Source organism: Cydia fagiglandana, chromosome 18, assembly GCF_963556715.1.
Source record: "Cydia fagiglandana chromosome 18, ilCydFagi1.1, whole genome shotgun sequence".
NCBI classification, from domain to species: Eukaryota; Metazoa; Arthropoda; class Insecta; order Lepidoptera; family Tortricidae; genus Cydia; species Cydia fagiglandana.
This window is the reverse complement of record NC_085949.1, coordinates 3,667,222-3,688,305: the sequence shown is the minus strand read 5'-3', so window position 1 is coordinate 3,688,305 and position 21,084 is coordinate 3,667,222. Positions and strand designations below refer to the sequence as shown.

General features: G+C 41.4%; 2 protein-coding genes across 2 annotated transcripts in view; one reads left to right on the top strand and one right to left on the bottom strand.

Moving 5' to 3' along the window:
- LOC134673254 (DNA repair protein XRCC4-like) overlaps window positions 1-21,084 on the bottom strand; it is a 161,831-nt gene that overhangs the window by 8,030 nt on the left and 132,717 nt on the right. The window lies entirely within an intron of this gene.
- Window positions 228-20,916, top strand: LOC134673583 (dihydrolipoyllysine-residue succinyltransferase component of 2-oxoglutarate dehydrogenase complex, mitochondrial-like). Its single transcript, XM_063531580.1, has 9 exons — window positions 228-253; window positions 3,969-4,088; window positions 5,133-5,295; window positions 15,267-15,452; window positions 16,232-16,392; window positions 17,190-17,348; window positions 18,181-18,314; window positions 18,954-19,111; window positions 20,769-20,916. The coding sequence occupies exons 1-9, from the start codon at window positions 228-230 to the stop codon at window positions 20,901-20,903; spliced, it is 1,242 nt and encodes a 413-aa protein (XP_063387650.1). The 3' UTR covers window positions 20,904-20,916.

The window sequence follows — 21,084 nt, the reverse complement described above, 5'->3', positions numbered from 1 at the left end:
CTGAAAAAAAAAACATTCATTCATATACAGAATTATTTTGTTATCTTTGACCAAACTCTGAGGGGTGAATATGTAGGTCATACTGAACAACTTTTACTATGGGACCAACCCAGAAATCGCGAAAAATATCTGCTGTCTCATACATTTCGGTGAATCAATGTATTATATAGAACAGCAGTGTTTTTTTCGCGATTTCAGGGTTGGTCCCATAGTAAAAGTTGTTCAGTATGACCTTCATATTCACCAAAGTTTAGTCAGTGATAACAAAACCACCCTGTATAGGTATAAACTTATAAAGTATAAATAATGTTACATGTAACTCACAGTAGTGTGAAATATACTATATAATAGCAGTTATACTATTGGCTTCTGTGAGCTGTAGACCTCGCGAGCATAACTTAAAACTGAAAAATTAGCACCGCCATTTTGGAAAAATTCTAAGAACTTCTTATAGAGGTTGTATTCTGAACCCTATCAAGCGTTTACCCGTCTAAGTTGTAAGACCCTATGAAGGTCCGTCTGCAGATAATTTCAATTACATCTTCAAATTCAAGTTACCCCAATGCATTCAAAAGACCCCAAGATCGCCATCAACAAATTAGACCAAAAGATAACTTTGACACCTTTCACAAACTCATATCTTACCAACATGACAAGGAAAATACCACCTTCACACATTGAAATACAGTCCAAATTTGAATCCAACGCCAAACGTTAATTAGACTTTTTCAAAGTTACTTCGTAAGTGAGCATCGATACAAGGCCTACGAAAATGTTCGGTTTAGGACGTTGTCGTAATAAACAAAAGTGCGAGTGCCTACGCTGGTGGAATGTCGGGAGAAGCGTTTGGATTCGACAAGGTTCTAAGTGTGCTATTCAGGAACCGGACGATAGATTTCTAATCAAAGATGCGGGTGAATCTTAGCAAATTAGAGGGGAGCTACCCTTTTGTGGATAGGGCTGGCGATACGATAGACGATATTTTTTCATAGTATGCATATATGAAGTATTTAAAAATAGGGTTGACTATTTACATTTATAGAGCAGAGTACCTTAGGGTTAATTATACATTATCCCTACTTCTTAGCAGTAGGTATATGCTTGAAGAAATGTTTATTGGCAATTTTATGATTTATTTTTTACTCATTTTTTATATTTTCCTGTAAACTTAACGAATCAACTTCAAAGGCTAATTTTATAAACATTATAATTATTTTCTTCTTGAGTTTCATTTCGATATTTCCTAACCTATACGTTTGTCTCCTTGTAATCAATACCAATATCATAAATGCGAAAGTAACTGTATGTCTTTCTGTCTGTCTGTTTATTATCTCTTCACGCTTAAACCGCTTCCGATGCAAAATATTTACTCATATTTATAAATTTCTTATATTATTGATGGACCAAAGTTAAAAACTTAAGAAACTTTCACCAGGATAAATAAATCATCATCACATTCCAGCTTTTCCTATCTTGCGCTGGCTCTTTGACCTTTTGACACGACACGCGACCTCTACTTTTTCTGTCACTTTACCCAAGTAACTGTCTGCCGTATTCGAACTTCAAGATATTCACAAGAGACGATACGTACTAGATCCATTTTAGATAAGTTGTAGTTTAGATATCAACTAGTTCTCTTTTGCAACGCAATTCGGGCAACCAATGTCACTTTTACGTTAGATAGAGCGAGATATCTATTAGATGTGAATTGGATCTCTAAGTTTAAGGATAATGTAATGTCCTATGGAAATCGTTCAAGAATATCTCCAGAATCGCGAAAATGTCAAATTTGACAGGTAAGATCTTAAACATGTCGTTATCGTATCTTGGTGATGTCTAATAGATATCTATTTCAAAATCCGAATCGGGCCCTGTGTCTGGGTTATCCTCTACCTCGCTTGTGTCCTATCCGCCCCTTCAGGATAGTTTTAAAGAAATGGTAGTGTCATATTAAATATGTCATATTTCTATGTTGTTATTTTAAACCTCACTGACACCCCTGCAGTATTATAACCAAGAATCTGGACATTCGTCTTAAGTGGACGGCTCTAATGTCTAATATGCGTCTGGTTCTTATGTGTGAGTATGTATGTATGTATGTCTGTTAGGTGACTCATGGAAACGGCAACTCCATTAGTTAGCCTAAGTAATTTTATTTCTTGTGTCTTGTCACTTTAGAGATTTCTAATTTCTTGTGCAGATACTTCAAATAGGGTGACACATTGGATTTTATTACAAAACTAGTTGAATAGGAAGAAAATTAGCATTTTTTACAATATATTAGATATACTATAAAATCTATGAACACGAAAACAAAATCTACAAGTTTCAAAATTTAATTTTACTTTAGATTTGAATTCAAAAGTTAAGTAGTTAATTACATACTACCTACATACTCGTAGTACATATAGTCGTAAAATAAACTTACCTAAATAAGTATTATTTAGAATGAGAGTGAACAAGTATTGAGCATTCTTTTTCTATGGATTAATATTAAATTCAATTACTTATAACAGTTTTATTTCACTCCTATTTCACGTACTAAATAAATTAATAAAGTAAGTGCACTTCTTAGCTTTGGTTTTCTTTTCTGTATTACGTTAGCCACCTAGCGACAGAGACGGGAACTAACGAAAAAGTGGACATTTAATACCATCGCCATCAAATTGCCATCTAGCGTCGAGTAGATGCAACTTGCGCTTTTCACTGCTGTCGGTTTACCGCAGTTTTCTAACGTTTCTAACCAATTTACTTAAGCCTTCTTTTGCGTAAGATTGGACTATATTTTTGTTTCAGTACATAATATCACAATAATTTTCTAGGTATTCTATTCGTTATTATTCTATTCTCTGTTATTCTTATTAGTTATAAAAAGCCGAGAATATTTACGACCTCATAATAAAATTCTGTCAGAATTAAGAAAAGAAAATTACGTCAACGCTTGTCAATTAATATGAAATAGTATTGTTTTTTGTAATAAATTATTAACGTTATAATTTTTAACGTGTTTAGTCTAAAGAACATGTTCAGATGTAGAATAGCGTGGCTTGTAAGTGTTTTATTTTGCAAGTTAGTTATAACTTAGTAAGTTAGTAGATAAGTGAATTTTGACCGCTCGATTTCGTTCAGTAGTAACTCCACTACTAGGCGTTTAATTAAAGTAACAGAATTGAAAACGTGTGGCCTATTCGATACCATTAGATTCCCAATTTCTATCTCTCGTATTTCAAAAATATAATTTCGCTATTTTCCAAAGATTTTCGAGAGACGAAATCAGCGTTTTAAGCTTGACGAGATAACAGACAGACAGGCAGACAGACAGACTGGATTACTTTCGCATTTATATATTATTTATTTGTGAGCCTGTTGTGTCCCACTGCTGGGCAAAGGCCTCCCTCTTTTTCTTCAACGCGTCTCGTTCTATGGCAATATTAGGCCAATCTTTCCGAAAGACGTCAAGATCGTGCCGCCACCTCCTTCTAGGTGTGTGGTAGGTGTGTGTGTTAGGTGTGTTGTGTAGGTGTGTGTAGGTGTGTGTTATATTTATATATTAGTAAGGAATATTTGTACTTTTCGTGAGCATATTGTGCTTTATTTTAGTAATGTTTATATGTTCACAGATAGTTCGAGGTCAAAAAAACAAATGGGTCCATTTACATCAGGCACAGAAATTCATCCCACGAAGCAGTCATCAATACAATCACATTCACACGACTCACAGCCTTTCATTGAGGTCTGTATGTATCTTTAGGTATTTAAAAAAGAGTAAAATGGGTTTTTTGGAAGGGTTTCTACGAAAGACTAAACGTCAAGGTACCTTAATTGATACTAAGCGAAAGGGGAACCTTTTCAGTGAGGTTATTAGTCAAATGTTTTTATCTTGCTAGTTCAGTGTATAAACCCCTGGATAAATTTTATTCTATTTCTATAAAAAAAAAACCTTATAATAAAATAAGATGTTTCAACAGCCACACAAAGTTGAAATTGAGAGCAGCGCTTCGCTCCATCCACTTCGCTATTGCGCTGCGGAAAGAAGAAGAAGTGAAAGCGCCTAATTTTCCCGATTCGGTCACCACCGGCGATGTTAAGTAAGTCATCATCATCATATCAGCCAGAGGACGTCCACTACTGGGCCTCCCCCAGAGTGCCACAATGACCGGTCTTGCGCCACCCGCATCCAGCGGACTCCCGCGACATTTACCAGGTCGTCAGTCCATCTTGTGGGGGGGTCTACCCACGCTGCGCCTTCCGGTACGTGGTCGTCACTCGAGAACCTTTCCGCCCCAACGGCCATCGGTTCTACGGGCAATGTTAAGTAAGTATTAACGGTTCATCATCATCATCATCATCATTATTTCAGCCTTTAGCAGTGGGACGTCCCACTGCTCAGCACAGGCCTCCTCTCATGCGCGAGAGGGCTTGGGCTATAGTCCCCACGCTAGCCCAATGCGGATTGGGGACTTCACATATACCTTTGAATTTCTTCGCAGATGTATGCAGGTTTCCTCACGATGTTTTTCCTTCACCGAAAAGCTAGTGGTAAATATCAAATGATATTTCGTACATAAGTTCCGAAAATATCATTGGTACGAGCCAGGATTTGAACCCACGACCTCCGGATTGAAAGTCAGACGTCATATCCACTCGGCCACCACTGCTTAACGGTATTTAACGGTTATTTCATAAGTATCCAGAACCGCTGGAGTGACGAAGCCCTAAAAGACTTATTGTGCGCCCTCGGGATACCCAACTGGCGTGATGTGGCGCAGAATAGGGCAGAGTGGCGCTCTCTTGTGTCAGAGGCCAAAATCCTTTTTGGGTCATTGAACCAGTAAAGTCTGTGTATAGGCTGTTATGTGTAAATCATCGATCGAGTTTATAATCAGCTCTAAGCTATTCTCCGAATGTACAACGTAACTTAAACAAATTACATACCTCAGTGGCGGATTTGCCCTAAAGCCCAGTAGGCCCAGGGGCGGCAAATGCGACAAATAAATTCCCCGATGAAAACGAGAACTAACTTAAAATGTAGTCAATATGATGGGTGCTGAGAAAGGGGCGCAACAGGGCCTGGGGCCTAGGGCGGCAAAGACTGCAAATCCACCACTGACATACCTACATGTGTTTGACAGATATATAAAGAAAGAAGGCGACCCAGTAGCCATGGACGAAGTCGTAATGGAGATTGAAACGGACAAGACAGCGCTTCCAGTCATGTCCCCGGGACACGGGAAGCTCGTGAAGTACTTGGTGAAAGAAGGGGAAGCTGTCAAATCGCAGCAGCCATGTTTTATAGTAAGTATGTCAAATTAACCTTCAAGAGAACGTACTCATATAATTCATATAATTCATATCTTTATTGCGTCCATGTTCATTTGTACATAGGATGGTATTAAAACATTATAAAGTCGGTACATGGTACCCTGTTAGGGCATGGCAATAATCTTAATACTAAATACGGTGACTACATATTTACAAATAATACTAAAATTGTCATAACATAATTTGAGAATACATTGCAAAATTCATTATAATAAATAATAGAAAATCCCTCCCTCCCATCTTAAATCCCGGCAACGCACTTACGGGCATTTCCACTTAGAGGTGTACCTATACCATTTGTTATTTTTCGAGAAATCATCGACTTTTGGGTTATTACCCGACTACGGCAACGCAAAAGGAGGGTTATGATTTTGACCGGTATGTATGTGGGTATGTATGTATGTATGTATGTATGTTCATCTGTTCCCTCATAACTTCTAAAGTACTTATTATAATTTAACAAACGATATGTCATTCGAATCGTCTTAATCGCCCGCTGGTTATAGGCTATATGGCGTCACAAAAAAATGAACACGGCGCCCTCTAGAGGTCATAAAGTCATGAACCAAAAAAATTAAATTATGTAATGATGACGTGTTATACATCATTTTAAAGAGCTCAATCAGCACATTTCAAATATATAAATATTGTTAGCTTTTGCACCCGGCTTTGCTTGCATGCGCTATATAAAAAATATTTATTTATCGGTTAGGTAATTCGAACTATGAACCAACAAGCGCTCTGGAATCTATCCGCGTGTTACGCGACTACGGAGACACAAGGAGGTTATTGCAAAAGAAATTTGTTTGGCCGCTATACATGGTGTTTTTATAATATCCTGCAACATTTTATAACGTGAATAGGTATAGAAGTCCTGATCAGCCAAAATGTATGAAACAGTAAATTTTTTTACAAGACACGTAGCGTACGCGGTCCGAAGACGGGCGCCTTCAGCGCCCTTGTACTAAAAGTGTCGGGCGTAGCCCGACGTACCTACGCGTTCCAAAGCCGGGTGCCTTCGGCGCCCTCATACTAAAAGTGTCGGGCGTAGCCCGACGTACGCGTTCCAAAGTCGGGCGCCTACGGCGCCCTCATACTAAAAGAGTCGGGCGTAGCCCGACTTACGCGTTCCAAAGCCGGGCGCCGAAGGCGCCCTCATACTCAAAGTGTCGGGCGTAGCCCGACGTACGCGTTCTAATGCCGGGCGCTTTCGGCGCCCTCATACTAAAAGAGTCGGGCGGAGCCCGACGTACCCGTTCCAAAGCCAGGCGCCTTCGACGTCCTCATACTAAAAGTGTCGGGCTACGTACGCGTTCCAAAGTCGAAGGCGCCCTCATACTAAAAGAGTCGGGCGTAGCCCGACGTACGCATTCCAAAGCCGGGCGCCTTCGGCGCCCTCATACTAAAAGAGTCGGGCGTAGCCCGACGTACGCGTTCCAAAGTCGAAGGCGCCCTCATACTAAAAGAGTCGGGCGTAGCCCGACGTACGCGTTCCAAATCAGAATCAGAATCAGAATCAGAAATCGTTTATTGCCTGTTAGTGTTTACATCTTTCAGTTCCCGCAGGATTGTGTCAGCTAACTTATGTCTAAAAAGATCTGTGTAAGCTGAAGGTGTCATGTCACAAGTGATGAGTTGAAGATGTTAATATTTTGTGCGTCATATGTTACAATTTTATATTTTATTTTATTCTAAGAGGACGAGGAGCCGCCGCCCCGGGAGGCCAACGTCTCATGTCTTTATTAATAGTATACTCTATTTCACCGATTCTTTTGTTTTTTAGCAGTGGGTTAAATTCTCCGTGCGCCAGGTAAGCGTCTCCAGGTGTGTCCAGGTCTTCTATTCCCAGCGATGCGATTTTGGCCAGCATTTTGTAATTCAGGTCGGCGGCTCGGAGGTGCCATGCTTCTAGATCTGTCATTTCCCAGAGCGTCTCTGTGGGTAGACGTCTAGGGAATTGACCTGCACTCTTCAGCGCCATTCTATATTGCCTCTCGATTTTTTGGAGGTTCGAGTTACTGTATCTGGATAATAACTGTACCACTCCATAGTCCATGATGGGAAGGATGCAGGCTTGAATTACGGCTAGTTTGACCTCAAGATCTGTCTTGGCGTGGAAGCCGATGATGGATCCCAGGGCACCTCTTACCTGTTTTAATTTCTTGACTACTTTGTCTGTGTGTGGACTCATTTTGAGGCTCTTATCGAAGATGACTCCTAGATATTTTAGGGTCAATTTTCAAATAGGCATTTTTTGCTGTCCCACGGCTAAAACTCGAAGTCCATAGGACTAAAAGACTGGGTATGTATATATTTTCACTCAGTGTATTATAAGCTTTAAAAATCATGCACAACTGTACCTAAAATATTATTTGTTCCTGACAAAATCGCATTTGAAGTTCCAAAAACGGCGAAATTTGCCGTTTTTCGCGTGTCCCAGTGGCGGCATAGCGCAATAAAAAAAATCATAACTTTGTATGTAGGCAACCTATTATAAAGAACTTTGTATTTCTATAAAGAGCATTTTCTAGAGAATTGATTTAATCATATTGATAAATTAATGCGTTATTTAATAAAACCAGGGAAGCCTTTTTATCGCTGTCCCGCGTCGCACCTGTTTTGTTATGACTTAAATATACCCCCTATAATCTTCTTTGTCTATTGAATAACGGTTAGATTAAATTTACGACGCAATAGTGCGGTTAGTTGGGCATCGATTGACATCAAATATAGACCCGGAAACAGTTTAATTTATTTAAAAACAGATAAAAATCTCTTTCGATATATTTTGGTACGACTACAATGACATTTGTATGGACGCTTAATACGTTGGTACATAGTTGGAATAAAAATGTTTATTTTATAATAATAGTTGCAAATATAGTGTTAAAATATATAGTAAAATAAATAAGTGAATCGGTTGTTTTGTGTAGGAAATATCGCTAAAAAATATTATTAGCGACATGTCGTGACATTTGTATGGCGACATTTATACGGCTATTTTGACCGTATAAATGTCGATTGTGGCATACAAATGTCGACATAGTGCCATACAGATGTCGAGAAGGTGTCATACAAATGTCGTCAAGGTCTTATAAATGCAACAAAAATAATAAATAGTAGCATATACATGTTGATACTGCCATATAATGTCGAAAAAATGCCTTATACATGTCAAAAGCGCCTTACAAATGGCTAAATAGTGTCATACAAATGTCGATCTTTAAACGTCCATATCTAGCTAACTATAAAAAGTACAGAGGTGCCTCCTACAGTATATTTTTTGTTGTGAAGAACCCTTCCTAAAACGATGATTATAAATCAGATTTTTCAAAAATAAAAGATTGCCATACAAATGTCGAAAAAACACCCTCTTCAAAAATTGACCCTTTATTTCTTTTTTGTATGTGAATGTCTGTTTTTTTATTTTAACTGTCGGCTTAAATTTCTTCTTTTTTGTAAACAGGATGCATTCTGTTTTTTCTACATTGCATTTAAGGCCCCATCTTTCGTAATAATTCACAATAGTTTCGGCTGCCCATTCCGCTCTCATGGTAGCGTGGTCGGGGTTATTTGCTCTATTTAAAATACATAGGTCATCGGCGTATTGGGATAGCTTGAGACCTCGTATTCTGTCGTGAGTATCCCATATGTCGTGAACAAACAGGTTGAAAATGACGGGACCGAGGATCGATCCTTGGGGCACCCCGTGAGGTATCCTCTTCACTTCTCCATGGATAGTCCTAAATTTCCCTATGAGCGATCGGTTTTCCAGGTAATTTTCTATTATTTTAATGATGTTGATAGGTACATCGGCATTTTGAAGTTTCTTGATTAGGCCTTTATGGTTAATAGAATCGAACGCCTTACTTAGGTCCGTGCTTATCATCGATACGCTCTCCCCATCTGCCAAAGCATCCGTTATTATTCTACCAGTGCGGAGAATCTGAGTAGCGGTTCCTCTAAATCTAGTAAAGCCATGTTGGAATGGCGGTTGCAATTTGTCAACTGTGGCTTGCAGCCTTGAGAGAATTAGTCTTTCACATAATTTACCCATTATATTAAGTAACGTGATTGGTCTATAGGAGCTAGCTTCTTTGTGATTTTTGCCTGGTTTATGCAAGAAGATACATTCACCGACCTTCCATCGTCTTGGGAAGTAACCCGTCGTCAGGACGTAATCTGCTATCGGTCTAAATGCTTCAAGAAAGACATCTCCTCCAATTTTTAGCGCATCCGCACGGATTTGGTCTGGTCCCGGGGCTTTCTTGTTCTTAAATTTTCTTAATTCAAGACGTATTTCTCTATTAGACGTCCTGTCTAGCGGTTCAAAAGGGGTGAACTTCTCTGAGCCCTCGTCAGTTGGATTAATATAAGCTTCTTTCACTATTGCCGCGTCCACTAGCGCATTTATTATTTCCCCTTCAGATGTGCATCCTTCAATGTTAGGAAGTTTCATGTTTGGAGCTTTCATACTTTTCTGGATTTTCCACATCTTTGCCCTACTATCCGTTGGATCTTCGAGAGCTTTCAACCAACTGTTTTCGATGAGGTTCGTGAGGGCCTCTTTTGTTTGATTTTTAAGTCTGTTATACTCTGAACGCGCGATTCGAGATATTTCTGGGTTGGCGTGGTTTCTTTTCTTCCAGGCTCGTATCTTTGCTCGGTTACGTAGGTCGATCAACTTGTTTATTTCGTCTGGGAGGAAGTCTCTTCTTTTGTGTTCTTTGAGAGGTGCATGTATATCCAAGGTTTCAGTAATGGCCTTTTCTAGACTTTCTATATATTTGTCACATGATGCGTCGTCAGTTATTAGAAACAGGTCGGACGTTTTTTCACACAATGTAGACTTATAAGCATTCCTCATCTCTACGCTTTCCAGTAACCTTTTCATATTTCTTGTAAGTTTTACCTCACGGTCAACGTTAAGTTTGGTATCCAGTATCCAAGGAAGATGGTCTGAACCGATTGACGCTATTTGTGTCATTTTGAAGTCATCTACTTGTTGGAGTTCGTGCGTGACAATAGCAGCGTCAAGAATATTAGTACCTTGGTTTGCTGGACGTGATGGTAGGCCTGTGTGTTTTAGTTCACAGACTCCTTCTTGTTGTAGTCTTTTCAAAAGGGTGCCCAGGCCAGCGTCCCTAGAGTGCCCAAGCTGTCTCATTCGTAAGTTTAGGTCTCCTATTATGAGTGCAGGTTCGTCCATGATTGTATCTTCGAGTTCCTCTCTAGCTAGGTGTTGGTCTGGGATTGGAAAGTAGACCCCTTTTATTTTTAAGTACTCTCCGGATCGATGATTGTAGACTAACTTGATCGCTATACCCTCGATCATTCCTTCTTCTTCTTCCCATCCCGGTGTGAGCGCTGTTTGAGTCCATCTAAGTCCTCTGGCGATATACATCACTGTGCCCAGATGTGTCGCTCTGCTGTGCGTCAGTTTATCGTAGTTTCGGATGTCAAATTTTACTTTGTCAAAGTCCACTTTGCACTCATTAATGATGATGATGTGAGGCAAGTGTTTCTCCACTAACGTTTTTAATTCTGTGAACTTATTTCGTAAACCTTGAGCGTTTACATGTAAAATTCTAAGTTTTTTTAATTGTGACTTAACGGCCATTGAAGAAAGCGTATATACATTGCGCTAGTTTCATTGCGTCTTCTTGTGTCATGATTAGTCTGCCTGTTCCTCCGTTGGGTAAGTTGAGTTGTTGAACTGGCTGGCTCTGCTGAACTGGTGGAGTAATTTCTGCCGATACAGTCTCCCTTATTGATTCCTGTCTAGGTAGTGGTGCGGATGCATTGGCCCTATCAGCGAACGAAATTCCAGGACGGGTGTAACTATTAGCAACTCGTTCAATCTTCCTTGCTTCATTTTCTGCCTGTTTTTGTAATCTCGCCGCATTTTTATCTAACTCGTTTTTGAAGACGGGGCAAATAACGTTATTAGCTCCGTGGTCACTCTCTTGTCGACACGCCCGACATACTGTCACTTCTCGCCCTTCAATTGTAATTTGCATTCTCGGTGACAGTTGCGGTCCGTGACATGATTGTTTTGTGTGATCGAATTTATAACACTTTTTGCACTGTGCTATTCTATTCGTATTTTTTCGAAATGGTTCTGCATAAATTTTCGGGGCTCCAAAGAATCTTTCTGAGGTTGATTTCATTCTGTCAATTATTTCAGTGGTCGTAAATGTTTTGCCACCCTGCTTAGAACGAAAGACCACGAGATGGAGGTTGCCGTCCTTATTCATCTTTGTTATTTTAGATGGCTTAATATCGATGCATCTTTCCATTTCTTCGATCTGTTCTTGTTCTGTTTCTCCATATGTTTCATTTCTAATTACTATTAACACGTTGCCCTCTCTATCTGCAGGTGGTCTCGGAGCGATGTAGGTAATTCCTTCAAAACTATCCAGAGTTTCTATTAAATTTTGCCGGGATTTGTTTGACTTAGGGTAAAATCTTAATTCCTTTCTATTTTTTGAGAAATTGTACGGGGTGTCATTTATTTTCGCACATTCTCGTAACTTCTTTAATTTCTCACCCTCGTATAGGCCTTGAGGATTCGTGATTCTGATTTTGGGAATATGAGGGCTTTCTTTAGGAGTATTTGTGAACATCGAAAGTTCACTCTCTTCTCTGCTTCTTTTATTAATGCGCTGCTTTTTCTGTGGAGGCGAGCGCGACCCTCTGTTATTCATCTGATCACTAGATTGAGCGGGCAGTGACTCAAATCTATTGCTAGTTGTTATTGATATGCCGCCGAGTGGCCGCGTAGTCGATGCGTTCGAGATAGCGGGCGACCTACTACGGGCCGTGGTCGGCGTAGCGCTGCTACGAGTGACGTGGGTCGCACCCGGTGTAGCGTTGCTACGCGTGACGCTGCGCGCGCGGCTGCTATCGCCTACGACGTATGCGCTCCTGGTAACTTTGTTTGGCTGGTTCATGTCTGCTTGGCTGGTTGCCGCGTTTGCTACCACGGGCCGTTCAGTTTTAGGAATAACATCTAACCTGCTTCCACCCGCTTGGTATGTGATGTTTTGCGATCTACCTTCGTTGCCGTCTTGGCTAGTGCGTGAATGATAATGCACTGAGGGTACATTTGTATTATCGGAGTCTGTTTTGCGACCGCTTTTCTTATTTTTACGAGTATTTTGAGTACCGGTATTTAGGGCAATACTCGTCACTTCCTGTACTTGATTTATCCCGCATTCGCATAGGAACCATTCTATATTTTTTAGGCCGACAAGAGGTATAATACGGCGCTTGTTTACCTTTTTACACTCCTTGCATTTCATATCTTTAGTGATGCACATATAATAATCGTAAGTGATTATTTTGGCTGTGGTTAAGGTCTGTTTGTACTCGCCTTCGGGTGTTGTTTGGCAATCGAATTCGATAACACATTTGTAGCAGGTAGAATTCTTACAAGCGGTGCACCGTATACGACCCGTGACTGTCTGGTTACCTTTTTCCCACCTGAGTTTATGTTCTAATTTGATTATGACATCGCAGTGCCAACAAATTAGTTCGCCAGCGTTGAATTTTTGAATGTCTATTATATTTATTTTTATATTTTGCTGCACTAATTCGCGAGACGATTCCATCGCACTGTCCGTGTCCATTTCACTTGATTCACTTATATTTTTTTCAACTACTGTTATCATTGTTTTTGTTCCACTATGATCACGACTGTTCGTAATTATTATGTCCTGGGGGGCTTACAAGCCCCCCGAGTAGGTCCAAGTTCATCGAAACAGCGAAGTTTAATGTAATATTGCACCGCAACGTAAAATAAACAAAACGATAACGCACTATCTAATTAAGCAACTCGCGTCGGCTAGGCGATCAACACGTCCGTTCGCTTCGCTGTCCGCGCGGAAGTTCCGAAGTTCGCGTTCCAAAGCCGGGCGCCTTCGGCGCCCTCATACTAAAAGTGTCGGGCGTAGCCCGACGTACGCGTTCCAATGACGGGCGCCTTCGGCGCCCTCATACTAAAAGAGTCGGGCGTAGCCCGACGTATGCGTTCCAAAGCCGGGCGCCTTCGACGTCCTCATACTAAAAGAGTCGGGCGTAGCCCGACGTACGCGTTCCAAAGCCGGGCGCCTTCGGCGCCCTCATACTAAAAGTGTCGGGCGTAGCCCGACGTACGCGTTCCAATGACGGGTACCTTCGGCGCCCTCATACTAAAAGAGTCGGGCGTAGCCCGACGTATGCGTTCCAAAGCCGGGCGCCTTCGACGTCCTCATACTAAAAGAGTCGGGCGTAGCCCAACGTATGCGTTCCAAAGCCGGGCGCCTTCGGCGCCCTCATACTAAAAGTGTCGGGCGTAGCCCGACGTACGCGTTCCAAAGCCGCCGAAGGCGCCCTCATACTAAAAGAGTCGGGCGTAGCCCGACGTATGCGTTCCAAAGTCGGGCGCCTTCGGCGCCCTCATACTAAAAGTGTGGGGCGTAGCCCGACGTACGCGTTCCAAAGCCGGGCGCCTTCGGCGCCCTCATACTACTTCGTGCATTTCTGTACTGAGGACGCCCTCGCAAAAATAATATAAAGTGACTTCAAAAAGTTAGTAACGAAATCATGACCCCAAAATTAATTAAATAAAAAATAAGTTCAAAAACTAAAACCCGACTACTGCAAATCGCGCTCTAAAAAGTATGAAACAAGATAGAATTCTTATCTGAAATTATCAAGCAGGAAATATTATATATGTTACCATTTTTTTATATAAAAAATACAACGTAATATAATTTACTAAATTTTTTATATATTTACAGAGGTTCAGAGGATAGCCGTGGTCGTATGCCATATTATTTTTAAGTTTATAATCGTGGCATACGACCACGGCGATCCTCTGAATCTCTATAAATATATAAAAAATTTAGTAAATTATATTACGTTGTATTTTTTATATAAAAAAATGGTAACATATATAATATTTCCTGCTTGATAATTTCAGATAAGAATTCTATCTTGTTTCATACTTTTTAGAGCGCGATTTGCAGTAGTCGGGTTTTAGTTTTTGAACTTATTTTTTATTTCTCCTCAAAATGGAGAGGATTAACGATTTAAAAAAGAAAAGAATGTCTTAAAAAAAGAAAAGAGTTTTGTGACGCATTTTCGTATACATTTTGTATGGACCATTATAAAGTTGACACCCAAAGTTTGTATGAAAAGCTGGGGACACTTTTTAGGGTTCCGTACCCAAAGGGTAAAACGGGACCCTATTACTAAGACTCCGCTGTCCGTCCGTCGGTCCGTCTGTCCGTCCGTCCGTCTGTCCGTCCGTCCGTCTGTCCGTCCGTCCGTCTGTCCGTCCGTCCGTCCGTCTGTCACCAGGCTGTATCTCACGAACCGTGATAGCTAGACAGTTGAAATTTTCACAGATAATGTATTTCTGTTGCCGCTATAACAACAAATACTAAAAACAGAATAAAATAAAGATTTAAGTGGGGCTCCCATACAACAAACATGATTTTTGACCGAAGTTAAGGAACGTCGGGCAGTACTGACAGTACTTGGATGGGTTATCGTTTTTTTTTTTTTATTTTTTTGCATTATGGTACGGAACCCTTCGTGCGCGAGTCCGACTCGCACTTGCCCGGTTTTTTTTTCTTTCTATAGACCTTGTGATTCTGAGTCGAAATAACCCAAAAGTTGAAATTAGTTTTCGAACCAAACTAAATGGTAAGTATACTTTTTTTAACATCCCCTAAAACTATGGATACCTACCTATAACAGTATATTACAAATAAATGAATGTATTTAATGTAGCTTTAATAATAATTTGTATTTCGCTTAGATCCCCACGTCACAGGCTATAAGCCTGGTGTGGGGATCACTGTACTGCCCCTCTGTAACATCAAGTTATGAATTAAATATATGTACTTTGAATATTATTTGAATTTGGATTGAAAGATACACTCGTGCTACCAAAGGTAGATGTAACCGGCGTGGCGCCCGCCGCCGCCCCCGCGCCCGCGCCCGCTGCCGCCCCCGCGCCCGCCCCCGCCGCCGCGCCCGCGCCCGCCGCCGCGCCCGCGCCCGCCGCCGCTGCAGCGCCAGTCGCAGCACCGGTGGTGTCGAAGGTCGCAGCCAAAGCCAAAGTAGCAGCGGGGCCTACAGTAAGAATCTTAGTAGTAGTAGTAAACACTTAATTGCACAAAACAAGTACATAATACAAAGAGAATACAGTAAATGTGTACAAAAGCGAACTTATCCCGTTAAGGGATCTCTTCCAGCTAACCTTTAAGTAACTGAGAGATACATATGAAATGGTAGTCAAACTAAAATAAAATGTACATGACGGCGAGACTTAAAAGAAGTAGCTAACCCTAGAAACAACTAAATACGATGCGATGCATTTAGATACAAAGGCATATATATACATATATAGAATCTTTTTCCTAACTACCTACGTATTAACTTTTGATGTGGGTACGTACCAAAGACACCCAGAATTTAAGACAATAGAACCCCTTGCATAAAAAAAAACAAACATATATATAATAAACATAATTTCGAGGTTTTTTTTTACCTTCTTACCTTCATGGTAACACCTTCCCGTAGCTCAATTATAGCAAGAGATAGGTAAGTACTTAGAATAATTTTGATACTGTGTGACACATACTGCTTTTCACATCAACTTAGTGTTGACACAATCTGATGCTTACTTAAACAGATTATTTAAGCTAAAAAAATAATGTGCAAAAAAATTTAAAAATAGTGTGTTAGAACAGAAAAGTGTTACTTTGATCCCTGCTAGCAGGGAAGAAAAAGCTCTTTTCCGAATAGGTGGTGTGAAAAACAAATTCCCTCATATTTCACATTGTAAATTAATGGTATTTAAGTATATAAAATTATTTCATAAAAACTAAACTAATCTAAATTAATTTAATTACAGTTAGCAGCGCAACGCCTCACTGACCCCACGAAGACGATATCGGGCACGCGCACCGAGCATCCCGTGCCTATGAATAAGATGCGTTTGCGCATCGCACAGCGGCTCAAGGAGGCGCAGAACACCACGGCCATGCTTACTACCTTTAACGAGTGTGATATGAGGTAAGAGCCCTTCAACGTGCACACTAGCGCCACAGCTAAATAATCGTGGTTATTTAAATTTACTAAATAGACTAGTTTTTATGTTGCTGGATTCGTCAATCTATGCGTCCAAAGTTAAAACGGCCGTTTTTGTTTTGAGTTCCTAGATCGACGAAACCAGCAACACAAAAACTAATTTGATGTATTCAAAAGGTACTTAAATACACAATACAGTATTACTGAATCGCGATTAGAAAGGGATTGAGATAGCTGTCAATCCATATTGATTTTGACGTAAGTGTATGGAAATCTGTTATTTCTAATCCCTTTCTGATCGCGGCATGATAATACGTAACGGCCCCCTTTTTTCAATATCTTTCGTTAAATTTAAATAATCACGATTATTTAGCTGTGCGACGGGACTTAATCGCGTATTAAGGCGCGACTACCACAATCCATCACAATCTGGGGGTCCGCCGCGGAACAAGAAAATTTAAATTTGGTTATCTAACCTCTCTATCACTAGTGCATATTTGAGCGATAAAGAGAAAAGAGAAAATTTACTAGCTAGCTTAGTGCTACACTCTGGCGGCAGAACATTACAGTAATACGCCCTATTTGCGTTGCTTTTTGTTTCTAGGATAGCGTTGGCCCCGTGGTCTCGGAAAAGACTGGCTAAAGTTGACATCAATTGTGGAATTATGTTTCTAAATATTTAATAAAAACCTTCGTTTATAATCAACACCACAATATCAACGAAAGAACAAATATTTAAAATGTTTCTATAATATTGCCATTGAATAAGTTTTTTCTTACAGCAAACTCATGGAGTACCGCAAGGCCAACCTAGCCGCTTTCACGAAGAAGTATGGCGTGAAGCTCTCCTTCATGTCTCCGTTCCTGAAGGCTTCTGCCAACGCGCTGCTGGACCAGCCGGTCATAAACGCGGTCATCATGGACGGCAATATTGTTTATAGGTACACACTGAAAACCAGTACTAGTAAGGCGTATCCATATTAGTCAGTTTTTCGCCAATCTGATTAAATTGCCCGATCGAATCAGGAGGTGCTCCTCAATTCAATCAATTCAATTCAGGAGGTGCAATTCGTCCGCACGAATGTGCTCCTGATTCGATCGGGCAATTCGTCCGCACACTCCGCACCGGACGCAAACGCCAATTTGGCTCGCCGAATTCAACCGCCGATAATGACCGCTATTACCGATAAAATGAGGTGCGGATGCAAGAATACCAATTTGTGAGGCCAGTACTTCCGTTCTGGGGCATTTTTTCAATTTAGAGGGCTCTAATATCACCATAAATCTAAAATTGGAGATTGACACCAATTTCATTTCTGATCAAATCGACTGATTTGATCAGTCCCATCTGGATACTGCTGTAGCCACTAAATTAATTTTGTATTAAGCAGAAACGACTGCAAACGATACCACAATGCTTAGAAATAAAGTAGGTACTTAAAACTGGAAAAACTCGCTGTTGGGTGGGGTTCTTATCAATTTTCAGAAGAAAAATAGATAGGACCATAGACTAGGAATCCTCTAGTCCGAGTTTAGAGCAATTATTTCATGCAACCGATGATGCCAAAAATGCGGGGTTCGCGGGACGAGGTGAGCGAAGTCCCGTGCCGTGATTGGTCCGTTCGAAGTCACGGACGTCACACAAAGATACTTTCGACTCGAACATGGAGTAAAATTACCGTATGCGTGGCAGAGGGGGTAGCGCGACTATACTCAGTCTAGAGGATGTTTTGTCTGTGGATAGGACTCTATTATGTTTTTTTGATGTTACAGGGACTTCGTAGACATCTCCGTAGCAGTGGCAACGCCGCGAGGGCTGGTGGTGCCGGTACTGCGAAACGTGGAGTCCATGGATTACCCAAAGATAGAACTTACCATAAACGGCATCGCGGAAAAGGCGAGGAGCGGTTAGTGCCATAGCATTTGACTATAATTTCATAAGATATTTTGCTCTATGAACTGCAAACCTTTTTCGGAGCTAGCTCTTCATTTGAAAGGCTTCAATAAACTATAGTAACCATATTAAGACAATCTATACGTATAATACCCAAGAGGCTTCCAACAGTTCCAACCAATGGAACTTTGCTAGTTTAAATTCTGACTGTGTAGTAAGTATTATCTGGTCACTGCCACCAAATTGTATTATTCCTCGACCAACGCCATGATGATATTAGACCTTCGGAATTGATCACCATATGTAGTACAGTCTTTATTTAATACTAGCTTTAGCCCGCGACTTCGTTTGCGTGGAATTAGTGACAGCAGCTAAAGTAGGTATAGCGCCTGGATAATGCTAATAGCAATCATTCAATTCGCGCATTGCTTACTTCAATTATTAGGCAATACATTAACTCTTTCAATTCCACCCCCCTGTGCACTTTCTTCAGGGACGATTTCCGACATAAAAACTATCCTATGTCTTTCCCCGGGACTAACAAACTATCTCTATACCAAATTTCAATTAAATCGGTTCAGCGGCTTAAGCGTGAAGAGGTAACAGCCAGACAGACACACTTTCGCCTTTATAATATTAGTATGGATTTCAGGAAAACTGACTCCAGCGGACATGCAAGGCGGCACGTTCACGATCAGTAATGGCGGCGTGTTCGGCTCGCTGCTGTCCATGCCCATCATCAACCTGCCCCAGTCCGCCATCCTGGGCATGCACGCCATCTTCCAGCGGCCTGTCGCTGTCGGGAAGAAGGTTAGAATAATCCGGTCTAGTCCATATTTTACCTATATCACACTACCCCAGCTGACTTCCATACCATCATCAACCTGCCCCAGTCCGCCATCCTGGGCATGCACGCCATCTTCCAGCGGCCTGTCGCTGTCGGGAAAAAGGTTAGAATAATCCGGTCTAGTCCATATAATACCTATATCACACTAACCCCAGCTGACTTCCATACCATCATCAACCTGCCCCAGTCCGCCATCCTGGGCATGCACGCCATTTTCCAGCGGCCAGTCGCTGTCGGAAAAAAGGTTAGAATAATCCGGTCTAGTCCATATAATACCTATATCACACTAACCCCAGCTGACTTCCATACCATCATCAACCTGCCCCAGTCCGCCATCCTGGGCATGCACGCCATCTTTCAGCGGCCTGTCGCTGTCGGGAAAAAGGTTAGAATAATCCGGTCTAGTCCATATAATACCTATATCACACTAACCCCAGCTGACTTCCATACCATCATCAACCTGCCCCAGTCCGCCATCCTGGGCATGCACGCCATTTTCCAGCGGCCTGTCGCTGTCGGGAAAAAGGTTAGTACTCATACAAAACATATTAGAAAACTTCGGCAATATTCACCCTTTTTCCTAACTGAAAAGTTTTGCTGCCCCAGAATGAATGTGCATATAGTCGCACCAAACAAAGTCTGCAGCGGATTTGATAGCCCACGCAGTGTAAGTGTTATGTATACGTCATAATTTCACAGAAGTTTGACGTTTAAAATGACACTTGCACTGCGTGAGCTATCAAAATCGCTGCAGACTTTTTACGGTCTGACTATACTACTTACTTGTACCTATGTATGTAGTATGTTAAATAGGGACAAGGATAGGATCAACGGCTTGTTGGATTCGACAAACGTTTAATGAATAACGCAATTCGTTTGCAAACTAAGTAAGTGGATGCAAGATATGGAGAGACCGTAACATCACAAAGGCAACGAAGACTCGCCTCGTAAGATCTCTCGTTTTCCCAGTGTTGCTTTACGGTGCTGAAACGTGGACAGTGAGAGAGAGTGAACGAAAACGCATTGATGCTTTGGAAATGTGGTGCTGGAGAAGGATGCTGCGGATATCATGGACTCAGCGTCGCACTAATATATCCATTCTCCAGGAGCTCAAAGTTACACAAAGACTTTCGGCAATCGTTCACTCTCGTATCCTTAGCTACTTCGGTCACGTTACGCGCAGGGAAGACGACGCCATGGAGAGGCTGGTAGTTCAAGGCAGAGTGGATGGCACAAGACCCAGATTGCGGCCTTCAATGCGATGGACCGACCAAATTAAAACTCTCACCGGGTCACCTTTAAATCTGTGCGTGCGGAATGCAATAAATAGAGAAGCATGGCGGGAAACAACAAAAAAGGCCGTACAACGACCTCAATGACCACGACTGCTCTGACAAGAGTATCCGACTAAGAAGAAGAAGAAGAAGTGGATGCTATCACGAACCACGAAAATCGAAATTTTTGTTATCTTCCTCTCAATCGCCCTTGCACATTCGATTTGACCTATCTTTTATCTATGAAAAAGTGTGACAAAGGGCGGGAGGGAAAGTCTAAAAAACTGAAATTTTATGTGATGTCCTCTTACCTGTGACACAAACTTATGATCTTCTCTCTTTCCAGATCGAAATAAGGCCGATGATGTACCTGGCACTGTCCTACGACCACAGACTGATTGACGGGCGCGAAGCGGTGCTCTTCCTCCGAAAGGTCAAGTCAGGAGTGGAGGATCCAACGTCCATCCTCGCTGGAATGTAGCGGAAGACCTAGCTTGTAAATCAGAGATTTGCCTTCGAAAAGACAGCCGTGTGATAGAATTTGGAGCCGTAACACACTACCGCACAGCAACGCGACCTTGGTGCGGCCATGATATCTGCATCCTCAACCACCACCACACACTATCGATACGTTGCGCCGCACCGCACCAAGGTCGCGGTCC